This window comes from Helobdella robusta (genome assembly GCF_000326865.2).
Source record: "Helobdella robusta unplaced genomic scaffold HELROscaffold_5, whole genome shotgun sequence".
NCBI lineage: Eukaryota > Metazoa > Annelida > Clitellata > Rhynchobdellida > Glossiphoniidae > Helobdella > Helobdella robusta.
This window is the reverse complement of record NW_008705254.1, coordinates 6,730,657-6,744,015: the sequence shown is the minus strand read 5'-3', so window position 1 is coordinate 6,744,015 and position 13,359 is coordinate 6,730,657. Positions and strand designations below refer to the sequence as shown.

At 32.3% G+C, this 13,359-nt stretch overlaps 2 protein-coding genes across 2 annotated transcripts in view; one reads left to right on the top strand and one right to left on the bottom strand.

The window, feature by feature from the left end:
* Positions 1 to 4,443, top strand: part of HELRODRAFT_67935 (hypothetical protein) — a gene marked incomplete at both ends in the record, with an annotated part of 55,564 nt that extends 51,121 nt beyond the window's left edge. Inside the window, 3 exons of the mRNA XM_009026916.1 lie at positions 1,789 to 1,873; positions 2,683 to 2,828; positions 4,195 to 4,443. Coding sequence (XP_009025164.1) covers positions 1,789 to 1,873; positions 2,683 to 2,828; positions 4,195 to 4,443 — 480 coding nt within the window. The remainder of the gene's footprint in view (positions 1 to 1,788; positions 1,874 to 2,682; positions 2,829 to 4,194) is intronic.
* Positions 4,444 to 10,913: 6,470 nt separating this feature from the next.
* Positions 10,914 to 13,359, bottom strand: part of HELRODRAFT_163842 (hypothetical protein) — a gene marked incomplete at both ends in the record, with an annotated part of 2,738 nt that continues 292 nt past the window's right edge. The window contains 2 exons of the mRNA XM_009027605.1: positions 10,914 to 11,139; positions 12,599 to 12,763. Of these exons, the coding sequence (XP_009025853.1) occupies positions 10,914 to 11,139; positions 12,599 to 12,763 (391 nt within the window). The remainder of the gene's footprint in view (positions 11,140 to 12,598; positions 12,764 to 13,359) is intronic.

Sequence of the window (13,359 nt, the reverse complement as noted above, 5' to 3'; positions counted from 1 at the left end):
TTTGTTAGTTTTGTTTTCAATTTTTTTTTATTAATGGTATTGGGTATTGTAGACTTCTATTTTTATATAATTACGATAACGCCTTTGAGAACATTTAATTGGCTCTATATAAGTTTCCCATTGATATATATATGAAATCTACAGAATTTCTAGCTTTGGATAGAAATTCTGTAGATTTCATAAATTACTGCATTAATTATGGTGGTCTTTTACACACACACACACACACACACACACACACACGCACACACACACACACACACACACACAAACATACACGTATATGTATTTATTTGCTTATGTGTACTGTTTGAGCGAGTTAAAATCTGTGGTAGAGGTTTTTTTTATTTTGAGATTTAAGGTTTTTAAAATAACTTTTGTCAGTGGCCGTGTTATCTTTCTTGAGTTTGGGTTTTCATGGCATGATTTAGTGTCATTGTTCTTTGTTGCATTTTTGTTTTCAATGTTTTATATTTTGTTATTTTTAAGTTTTTGTGTTATGTTGTTGACACGTTGTTGATATGTTGCAGTTATGTCATTGATATATCGAGGATGGGTTATTTAATGTGTTGTTGTTGTTATATTGTTGTTGTTGTGGCTGTTGTTGTGGTTTTGTCATTGTAGACATTGTAGTCATTTTTGATATCTATGTTTTAATCTCAGCGGCTCTTGTTGAAAAATATTCTACAAGCGTTGCATTTTCTATTATTTTGAAATTTCTTAAAATATTCAACGAAGCCTATTAATATGTTATAATCTCTTTTCTTTTATTTTGTTTCTGTTTTTTCTGTGTTGTTCTAATCTAACAACATAAATAAACTTTTAATCGTTATGACATTGTAGTCATTTTTGATATCTATGAAAGTACATGTATGTATATGTGTTTGTTGCTATCACCAAAATTGATATAAATGAATTGGAATGATTAAGAAGATTAAATTACCACATCGTTAAAAATCTAGTAATAGTATTTGCAATAAAGTCAATAATTGTATTATACATTTATCCAATTTGAAAATTTAAAAGTTTATATATAAAACATATATATTTATATAAAAGTTGATTGAGCACAGACGGTTTTATTGAATATTGGTACAACATGTGTAGTAGTTGTTGGGTTTGTGGTTCATTCAGTTGTGTTGGCAGGTCTTTCGTTTGCAAATCTCTCCATAATCTCATATTTCACATTATTTCAGACATGAGTTTTTTCAACAGATACAATCTCTTCTTTTTTATTGATTAAAGATGAATTTGTGTTATGTTTGCTTAGTTGTATTGATATTCACATGTTTGTTGTTGGTTCTGAGGAACAGTTTGCTAGTGGTTTATGTGTTTGTTTGTGCGTATGGGCCTATACAAGCAGTATATTTATCATTTATGTTTATTCGTCTTTACATATGTGTTCATTTCATGTTTGATGCACTGGGCCCTGTTGAGCAGGTTATGTTGCAATAAATTTGCTTTTCTCAAGAGTGAATGACAATTTTTTAAATGTGGTGCTTTTTAATTTTTTTTTATTCTTTGAGAAATTAGTTTCTGACAGACTATATCTAATATTTGAAGATTTTTAATATCATTCTCGAATTGTAAGGAAACCGCTTAAAAATGATTCGCAATAAGTGTTTCTATTCATATTTAGTCAAGATATTCTTTTAATAATTTCACTTATTTTTTTTCATCTTTATTTATCACGAAAAAATGTTTTCTCTCTTTGTTGTAAAACCACATTCAATCAATTTTTTACCAATAGTCATTTAAATGTTAAAAAACGATTGTTGTTTTAAACAGGAGAATCTGTTTCAAATGCTTGGTTTGGAGTCTGAAATAAAAGTTATCCGAGATGTTTTGGATGAAACTATCACTGGACTGTCAGGTGAGCAAGATGCCTCCATGATTTATTCCAAACGAACGCATGTTTAATGTCATTAACTTCTTTTTATCTATATTTTAGCATTTGATTTATTTTTATCAGTGTGTCTTGTTCATGTTTTTAGCTGATGCAAATGATGAGATGACATTATTTTATCTTTAAAATTATCACATTACGTATGAACGAATCATATGAAAAAAAGAGGGTTAAGATCGAAAAGTTTTGTGCTCGCCTTGTAAAAAGATGCTGATGGTGTGTGATTCTTTTAGTGAAATGAATGTCAAATATGAAAGATGAAGTTCCAAGTGGAGCTGCTGGTTAAGAGGCAACTATTAACTTCTTTTATAAAACATATTCATTGTGAAATTGTATGCCAGTAACATTGGCGTGGGATAAAATAACATTAAGAACGTTGAGAGACGAGGATAGCGAGATTGGAGAGTTTCAGAATTTGCAAGCTATGAAATACTCCAGTGGAATGGCAGCACATATGCATGCAGAACACACTGGTAAGCACATAAAATGTCTATTAAATGAAAAATTTTTTTAAATATTTACCCAGTTTAGGGGGAATGAAATGCAACGACTCAAAATAAATAACTGCGCGAGTTCAATGAAGGGCTTTGTAACAAAGTTTTTATATTTGTGTTTAAAAATGAGCGCTGAAAAATTTCAGGTCATGTTGAAGTGAATTTATTGGTGGATTGGGTCCTGATACATATAGATTGAATGTAACATTTAAAAAATAGACCTATTCTCATTTTTATAACCATTTTCATAAAAAATGTTATTGTCACAACGCAACATTCCAGCGTCAACATTCCACATTCATTCCGTTGCGGAGACATTGTTGATCTTTTTGGATTCCCTGCCCACACCAGTCATTCCCAACAACTTCTACCAGGAATGCCTCAATGCCACAAGTGTTCAGAGTTGTCTCAGGGTTAGTGAAGCGACTGTTTGATTGTCAACTGTTCTATTTTCGTTTTCATCGTTGTTAATGTTGCTATTGTTGCTATTTTTCTTACCTTTGTTTCTTTTGTGCTGATAATAATTTTGTATGTGTTGTAGTTGCTGTCGTTGATGCCGTCGTTTTGTTGATGTAAGTACACTGTTGTGACAATGATAGTATACAAGTGTTAATGATTTGGATGATGATGATTACTGTGATGTGTTTGTTTGTTGTTATAATAATGTTATAGTAGTAGTAGTGATGGTGATAAAAGGGTTTGACAACATAACTTAACACAGCATAACATAAATAATAAATATAATTTCCCAATGCCTCCTACTGAAATAAAAAACAACAGCTAATAAATAAGAAAATAATGGAACAACCTTTTTTATTTGTCAAGCACAAATCCTGTTTTAATTTTTAAAGACGCCCGCATTCTCCCAGCTCTTCTAAATATCTCCAACCCTGTTTAAAAAGTAGAACATTTGCTGTTTGCTGTTGAAGTCCTGAGTTGGCAGTTTGAGTATGCGACACCTTGGTTTCTGATCATTAATTTGGTTTTTTCAGCAACGTACAACAAACAAATAAATCTTAGCATATGATTGATTTTTGATACGTCAATATCAAAGCGTCGCAAGAGCAGGAAATTGAAATGTCCACTGATAGTTCGTATCTTCGCATTTTTAAACATACTTTGAAATGGTAACAAAAACATGTTCGATGTCTCTTATTAACTCCAACGATCATGGCGCCAAAACCCAGACAGCCTACTTATTTGATTTGACAAAAGAATCACAATTGCGTTTTTGTAAATGGTTCAAGTGAAAGTTTAATGAAATGTCTTTGAACCGAACCTAATGTTCTGTTGTATTTATTTGTGATGGATATTATAAATATGGTTGTGGAATTTAAATTTTGATCGAAAAACTCTCAAATCTTTGATGTATTCCACATTATTGATACCACAACCATTTGTTTTATTTTTTTTTGTTGCGGTCCTTCGATCATGCAACTTTCACTCACATGCATTCATCAGCAATCAACTTCGGATTTCACTAATGCTGCTGGGAATGTGATGTATGATGTTGTTGCTGTTGTTGATGATGCTGATGCTGCTGATGATGTTGGTAATGGATTTCATGATGATGATGGTTGGTGGTTGTGAATTTGTGGTAACAAAGTTGGTTGATGTTAAAGATAGTTATGTTAAAATTATATTGATGATTTTCTTTCTCAACTTTGATTTGTGTTTTCTTAACGTTATTTTCAAAGTTTGCAATTATTTCTTTTCTATATTTGCTCAATCTCAATTCATTTCGTCAATTCATCTTGTTCGTCAACTTACGATTGTGTTCAGATATTGAAGCAGTTGCCAGTTGCACACAAGAACGTTTTCAGATATGTCTGTGCGTTCCTCAGGGAGTATCTATCTCATTCTGATAAGAACAAAAGTGATGTTCGCATATTAGGTTTGTTCATTTGTACTTTTTGTTTATGTATTCGTTGGTTTGTTTATCTTCATATATATATATCTTTCTTTATCTTCATACTTGTTTATCAATTAGTAAGTTTGTTTGTATGTTCATACGTTTGTTTTTTACTTAAACTTTATATTTAAAGTGCAAATTTTTGCTTTAACTTGTTCGTTCGTTCGTTCATCCATTTAGCTCAGATATCGGCTTGTAAAACTAATTTGGGTGTGTATATATGTATATATATATAATTTGGGTTCAGACTGTCTTAATAAATGTATATATATATATAATTATATATATATATATATATTATATATATATAATTAAATAAAATATGTATATATATATATATAATGTATTAAAGTACAGTTTTTATATCATATATATATATATATATATATATATATATATATATATATTATTGGTAAACCATTACCCGCGTTAGGCCAGACGTAGTTTCGTCTCTCACGAGACTCGTCAATAACCTGCCGAATAAGGCTTAAGATAACACGACTCAATTATGGTAACCAAGAAACTCAAATTAAGGTGTCGCGACCAAGAGGTAAGAACAACATTGCGTCGTTATAAGGTTTAAGAACCCATTCGGTCGCAAGAGGTATTATTGGTAAACCATTACCCGTGTTAGGCCAAACGTACGTTTCGTCTCTCAGGAGACTCGTCAGTAGCCTGCCGAATAAGGTTTATGATATTATAGATATTATATATATATATATATATATATATATATATATATATATATATATATATATTGGTAATAGACCATAATTTTTACAATATTCTATAAATTCTACCGAATGTTTGGCGTTCACACGTAAAAACGAACTACAAAATGTTAACGCCAAACATTCGGTAGAATTTATAGAATATTGTAAAATATATATATATATATATATATAGAATATAAATTGTTTTTGCTTTATACATCTGATGTGCTGTAGATAATTGATTCTTATGATTTTAAAAGCCATGCATATGCAGACGACATTCAAATTATGTTATCAGGTAAACCGAAGTTATTTCAAGACGAGATTACGAGATTCATTGAATGTATGGCGGAGGTTAATCTGTGGATGTCGAGAAATGAATTGAAGCTTAACCATAACAAAATTTCTTCCTATTGGTACCTGGCAGCAGTTGGCAGACTTAGATATAAATTCAGTTGTTATGAATGATAAAAAAATAGATTTCTGTAAAGCAGTGTCGAATCTAGGTTTTATAATTCATTCAAACCTAACAATGAAATCTCATTTTAAAATGATCTCTACATCATGCTTGGCACAGATTAGAAGAATGAAACAAATTCGAGAATCACTTGATAAAGACGCAATGCAGACTCTGGCGCATGCGTTGGTGCACTCACGTGTCGATTATTGCAATAGTTTATTTTATAGACTCCCGGCTAGATCCATCATAATTCTGCGATGGATACAAAACCGTACTGCCTGGATTGTGGCTGGATGTCGATGGTATGATCATGCCACACTGATCCTGTGTGATTTGCATTGGTTGCCCATAAATAAAAGAATTGTTTTTAAAATCTCTGTCACAGTTTTCAAATCACTAAATGGTCTGGCTCCAAAATATTTATCATATAAGCTGAAATTAAAAACGTCGATCGCATCTGGTGTGCGTCTAAGGTCTGACGATTCGAACATTCTTGTGGTTCCTCATAGACAGCTAAAGATTGGATCGCGTGATTTTGCTGTGTCAGGCCCTGTCGTATGGAACGGCTTACCGTCAGCCCTCAGAATGCCTGGAATGAACATTGCTGAATTTAAAAGACAATTAAAGACATACCTTTTTTTTATAATTCATCTCTTTTCATTCTTGCTATTTTGTTATTAATATTAGTTATAATTTGATAGCGTTTGTGAAAACTGCTATAGCGAACGCTGTATTAAGTTTTCTCTTAGCAATAAAAAATAATATATATATATATATATATATATATATATAATGCTGGAAGGAAATCATAATTGATGCAATATTTGACCAAATCTAACGAATTTTTAGCTTTTGAAAGTTTACGATTGAGCTTTTCAATATTTCTAACAGTAATTTTGTAATTATTATCATCCAATTTATTAATATTAATTAGAAAATCGTTGGTGTCGATGGTGAAGTGCTGAAGATGAGTATAATCGAAATATCGCCCATATACGCTTCACTGTGAACACCAACGATTTTCTATTTAGTTCTAATATATTTGATAATAATTACAAAATTATCGTCAGAAATATTGAATATATTTACAATGTGTGTGTGCGTGTTTGTGTGTGTTTCTGTGTGTGTGTGTGTGTGTGAGAGAGAGAGAGAGAGTTTGTGTTTGTACACAAATAAACTACTTAAGCTTTTATTTACATGCAAATGCCTATGCACATACGCGCGCAAAAGTTTGTTTACCTGTCCACAGGCCTGCCGATTTAGAAATAAATGTATGAACAGACGAAACCCAAGTGTCAAATAATTTGCGGTTATTCACTAATGCTATCCATTTTATTGCAATGTATCTACTGATACAATTCATGTGATGATTTGATTGCATGCTTGGGTTTACATAAATAGATGTGTATGTCTGTTAAGTATCATAGGTACATACATGCATAGGTGTATGTCTCTTCTGTGCATGTGTATTTATGTTTAAGTTTGCGTTTAATAATACTCACCGCATCAGCTCTAGATTTAAACATACATCTCTAAAACTTTTTGCACATTTTTCAGTTTAAATTCAAGAAGTTTCTTTAACCTAAAATTAGTGAACTACAAATATTACTTAATTTCTGCAATAATATTTATGATGTTAATGGTGTTCTGTAAGTCTGAAATATAGTCAATAAGAAGTCTTTCTCCCTAGTCAATAATGACATACAAAATAGCTGTTTTTATTTTCTTTAATATTGGCATTTGTTTCCTTTTCGTCTCGTCTTACTTGCTGCAACTTTATACTCATATTTTGTGAAAATTTAAAAACATATTTTTCAACCAAATTTCACATGAATCTATTCTTAAAATTCATAAGTTAATTATTATATCATCCTTTTTACATTATTCATCTTATTTATGTGTTTATTTCAGATGTGTATATCTATTTTAGTTGTTTGTGAGTATATATGTGTATATGCTATTTAAATGTATGGAAGATAATTTATGATTGTTTTTATTTTTATTTAAATGTTTTTATTATTTTTTAATGCCTTGATATATATAATTTGTGTTCGTGAGTATTATAGTAAGCGGTGTAAATAGATTTGTTGGGTTTGCACATTTGGTCATTTAGTTGTTAGGTGTATCAATTTTGTTTTCCACATCAACAAATCATGTTGTGTAAATTGCGTGTAAGTAAATAAAAAACACATTTGTTTATTCATCTTATACGTGCTTAAAAGGAAAATATTTTTTGTTATCTATTGTTTGTTGCTGTTGTTTGCTGTTGATGTTTGTTGCTGTTGTTTGCTGTTGATGTTTGTTGTTTGTTTGCTGTTTCTTGTGGCTTTTGCAGTTGATGCTCGTTTTTTCGAGTGCTTGTTTATGTTTATTGATGTTGATGTTTGCAACTGCAGTTTGTTGTTTTGGTTGTTTGTTAATGCAATTGTTGTTGTTTTGTTGTTTGTGATTGTTGTTGTTGGTGTTTGTTGTTTCGGTTGCTGGTTGATGTTTGCCTTTTGGAGGTTGGTTGTTGTAGTTGTTTGTTATTAATGTTTGTTTTTGCCATTTTGGTTGCCAGTTGTTGACGTTGCTCTTATTGTTGATGTTGTTTGGTGTTGATGTTTGTTGCTATTGTTGTTGATGTTTGTTGTTGTTGTTACTGATTTTTGCCGTTGTAATGGTTGCTGTAAGCGTTTGTTATTTGCTTGCTTTTGTTTGCTGTTGATGTGTGTGGTTGATTATATTTGTTGATGCTGTTAGTTGTTTATGTTTGTTGCTGCTATTGTTTATCCTTAATGTTTGTTGCTGTTTGTTGTTGTCGTTGTTGATGTTTGTTGTTGTTGATATTTGTCGTCGTTAAGGTTTGTTGTAGTTTGTTGTTGTTGTTATTTGTTGGTTTTTCGTTGTAGTTGCTTATTATTTGTTGACACTATTGACATTGTTGTTTGTTGTCACTCATGTGTTTGAAGTGGTTTTTTGTTGTGTTTGGTAATAATTTTGGTTGTCATTTTCTTTGTGAATAATGAAACGAATAATGAAACAGATTTCATTATTCGTTTATTACTGTTCTATAGTTCTTTTTCATATCATCGTTTATTTTAGACATCTGATGAAAAAGATGATAACGAGGCACAGGCACATTGTGCGAATGTATGAATATTTAAATTTCATTTAAATGTTATTAACGTCAATGGCTGAAAGTTACGAATGCAATGTACGTTTGAAAAGCTCTTCAGTCAACACATGCTTACAAAAACATGTTTCCGACTCTAGTCACACGTGTACTTTATGACGTCATTAAAAAGCTTCACCTCTCTACAACAGCACTACAATACGGTTGCTTCATTTAACAAATGAAACTCTTCATGAGACAATATTCAACAAGAGGAAGCAACGAAAAATCGTTTACAACTTTGCTAATGGTCATTGATAGCGGAATGTATTGAAGCTCATACATGTCTTTCTAGATTCACTTTGTATTATACTTTCTCATCAGAGAGCACGTTCCGTACACTTCTACAAAACACTCGTTATGCACGCAAAGATAAAAATACATTTGTTTTCATTTGCGTAGGCATCCACATACGTGCACGCACACGCACCAACAACAGAATTTTACGTTACTGTACATTAACATATACGTTCCGTTCGCACTTTCACACAAGCGCACACTTTGAACACTAAACTTTTATTGTTACCGACCGGCAACGACATCCACAATGTTCTCACTTGGAGCCAGATTCGCACTGACGACAATCCACCGACTGTTAAACTGTGCACACACTCGGTTGTATTCGTTTGGCAACCAGTTATGTTTTACTCAAGTAAAAGTATAATTAAAAGTAAATTGACTTTTTTTACTCGAGAAAAAATAAAAGTATAAATAAGTTGATTTTGAAAAGTAAAACTTTAAGTGAAGTCATATGAATGCTTTGCAAGTAAAAGTAAAGTAAATTGATTTTTTTGTTTTTTACAATTTATTTTTACTTTTGCAAATATTTGGCCCTACAATATTTTTTCAAAAACAATAAACAGTGGCAAGTCACGTGCTTTCGTTTTCGTTGTTCTTTGCTTATGGTAGTAATAATAATAATAACAAAAAAGTTTAAAGTGGTTCAGCAGACCAGCATCTGTGTAAGAACCACTACAAAATAAATGTTCTAGTATCCTAGCTCTCCTAGCTTGATTTAAAAATTGTTGATTGAATCCACTGAGACAGTTTCATCACTCAGCTCGTTCCAGGCGCTTACCGCCCTGCTGCTGAAGAATCTTGACTTTATTGGATTTTAAGTCTTCTTGAAGAGCTTTTATCTATGACTTTTTAATTCTTTCCTTTTTTCTAGTTGAAAGAACCTGGTAAACGATGTTTCTTCTTTTCCAGTTATTAACTTATATGTCTGAATCAGATCTTCTCTGCATCATCTCCTTTCTGGTTGTTAATCCGCATTCTTTCAGTCTATCTCTATATTCTAGTTTTCCAATTCCTTCGATCATTTTCGTTGCTCTACGCTGTACCCGTTCAATGAATGTCTTTGTCCTTTTGCAAATCTGGACTCTAAGCCTGTGAACAGTACTCGAGATGAGGGTGAATTACTGTTTTATACAAATTTATAATGATCGACTTTTTTTGCTCACCACCGTTCTTTTAATACATCAAAGTATTTTATTTGCTTTGGCCGCTGCCAAAATACATTGTCTTGATGTTTTCGTGCTTTTGTGAATAGTGATTCCGAGGTCCTTTTTTCTTTAGATAGAAGTTCCTCACTGCCCAGTTGATATTGAAAGCCTTTGTTCTTTCTTCTCATATGCATAACTTTACATTTGTTATGTTAAATAGCATTTGTCAATCTTCAGACCATTTGTATAGTCTTGTCAAATCTTGTCTTAGTACTGCCGCATCTTCCTCGTTGTTGACCCCTGCACACAGCTTCGTGTCGTCCGCAATTTTTTTATATCTTTAACATTATGCCTGAATCGATATCATTAATGTAGATAACAAATAGTCGAGGGCCCAGCACTGAACCTTGAGGAACTCCACTTATGACGCTAATCCTATTTGAATTCTTGTCTCTGATCCGCACTTGTTGTCTTCTGTTCTTTAGCCACTTAGTAATCCATTAAAGCAAATTTTCAGATATCCCACATATCTGTAGTTTTTTAACAAGTTTTTAACAAGTCCAACAAAAACTGACTCCCAGAAAAGTTTTTAGCTTTTACATCATAATTTTACTTAAGTATTACTACTAAATAAAAAATACTTAAAAAACACTTGTAATCAGTCAAAGTAATTGTTTTTCTTAGTAAAATTACTATATTTTTATGTTTCAAGACATACTGAAAGCATTTATTTTCAGCAGTAAAGACGATTGCATATCACTACACATCTTTTAAAAAGAACGATGTTAAAAAATATTTTCAGAATAAAAAAAAAAAATTCATAACACTTTCAGGAATAGGAGTGGGATAAAAAATATCCGACTACGACTCCTGCGCCACAAAAAATTTCGACTCTGGTAAAAATCCACAACTTTGACACTCTGTTACCAACTGTCAGTATCTCCAAAGAAATTTCAACTCTCCATTTCAATGTTATGCTCCGCAGTATAAAGCACGAGACACACTCAGGCAATAAAAAAACACGCCTGAGTGTATAGGCTCGTATTTTTTTCTCTCTGTTTGTAAGCATGTTTTATGACAAAAAATCTTTTTTGTTCCATGTTTTGTATTTAATATTCATCTGTGCTTTTTAAGTTCTTAATTGATTCGTTTTTCAGTTTATAAACTAGCTTCAGCTACGTTTTTGAGTTATTTTTGTTTAAAATTATATGTATTGATTATCATTTCAACAGCATTTGTAACTGGCAATATTAATTTGTTTCTGTTGTTATAGATTGCAGCAATATTCTAAAAAAGAAGTTAATTGCTTTGGACATTTTTTCAGTGGATATTGATGCTTTTTATACATTTCTTTTAGTCGTTGAATTATTTTTAATTTTTAATTAACGTTGTGTTTCCATAATGTTAGTTATTAGCCTTAATTTTGTTTAGTTGATTTTTGATACGTTTTTTGCGCTGTCGTTTGTTATTGTCTTCCTCATAAACTCTCTCTTTCTTTTCTCTCTCTCTCTCGTTATCTTGTTCTCATAAATATCACTAGTTCTTCATCATTTAATCTTTCATGCCGCTTATATTTTCATGAGACCAGTTTCTCTTTTTTTTCTACTGCAGCATTTGTTCGGAGGTGTCAGTTGTTACCGAACACGTGCCAAATGCTTTTGTGATTGTTCGTTATCATAATCATACTTCATTTCTCGAGTTTTGTTCTCAGCCGTGTTGTTTCCATTTTGAACGTAAATTTATTTATCTTCATTAATAATAATTTTTATTTTCATCCATATTTCCATTGTCATGCCATAATTATTCACAAAAGTTCAACGAAACACCATTTTTGAAACATCATTCCTGCCATCCAAACACAAACACCACCCTTCATGTAACCTCCCTCCTCACCTTCTCACCTCACAAACAACAGCACATGTCTTCAGTGGCGTGCTCTTGAAGCCGCCGGAGTCATCCCAGCAACTACTTCAGCAACAACAACAACATTTGCAACTACAACAACAACATCTGCAACAAACTGGTAAGGCTGCTCAGATGATGTTAGCTGCTGAAGAAAGCAACAGGAAGGCACTCTTCATTCAGCAGTTTCTGGAAAACATCATCGAGTGAGTATACGAATGAGTGGGTGAACGAATGAATGAATGAATGAGTAAATGAGTTATTGAATATAAATGAATGAATGAACAAATTGAATGATTGAATGAAATGATTCAATGAAGTAAATGTACGGGTGAAGAAGTGAACATGGTGGCAGGCGAATGAATGGCTCCGTAAGCTGTTGAATTATTTTCCTGTTCGGTTAGATGCGGGTGATACATGATGTTGCATGCAATTTTATTTTTTCATATTTTCAAAAACCACTAAGATGATGTAAGTGATGATGGTGGTGGTGATGATGATTGAAAGACTGAGATGATATGATAAACATAATATAAATGAAGAATTTTGTGCGATTCTACCAAGTGACCATTTCGTGACAAAAAGCCTCCGCCATCGTCTAGACCAACTAACCTCTGTATAACCTTGATGGTGACGACGACGATGATGACTTCGATGGTGTCGATGATAATGGTGACATTAATGATAAAGATGATGGTAATGATAGAGGTGGCGATGATGGCGAAAACGAAAACTCGCGTCTCAGTTATTTGCCTTCGTATGACCGTTGACACGCGCCTAAACAAATTGTGGCATCGGCGAGTTGAGATTTGTGTCGATAGTTGCTGGAGAGGAAGACTTGTTGCAAGTTGCTTTCTGCTGTTTCTTTTTTTCTTATTTTTCTTAGAGTTAAAAACTCGAATGTTGAAAATGCCATCGCATGCTAGAAGAAACATGAAACGACGAAAGAATGAAATATCATTTTGATGTTAAATATAATTGATTTGTTAATAAGTCGGCGTATGAAATATCCTTGGTGACCTAACGGGCTACAGCAGTACTGAATGTTTATATGGATTTGTGAATATGCATGTTCAGGAAGGTGAGGGTGAGGGTGATAACGTGAGACGACTAGATATGGAGGGTTTGTTAAAGAGAAGACATATAGATGGATCATTTTAATAATCCGCATTTTCTGTGCGTTTGTCTGTGTAAGTGTGTGTTTGTGTCAATGAGTGTGTGTTAGTCTATACGTGTTTGTGTCTATGTGTCACTAAGTTTGTGTGTGTCTCTGTACATTTGTCTGCCTGTGTTTGTTTTTGTACGTAAATAAGGTTTACTAAATAAATATGTGAATTAATGAATGAGTCAATGAATCAATGAACGGATAATTA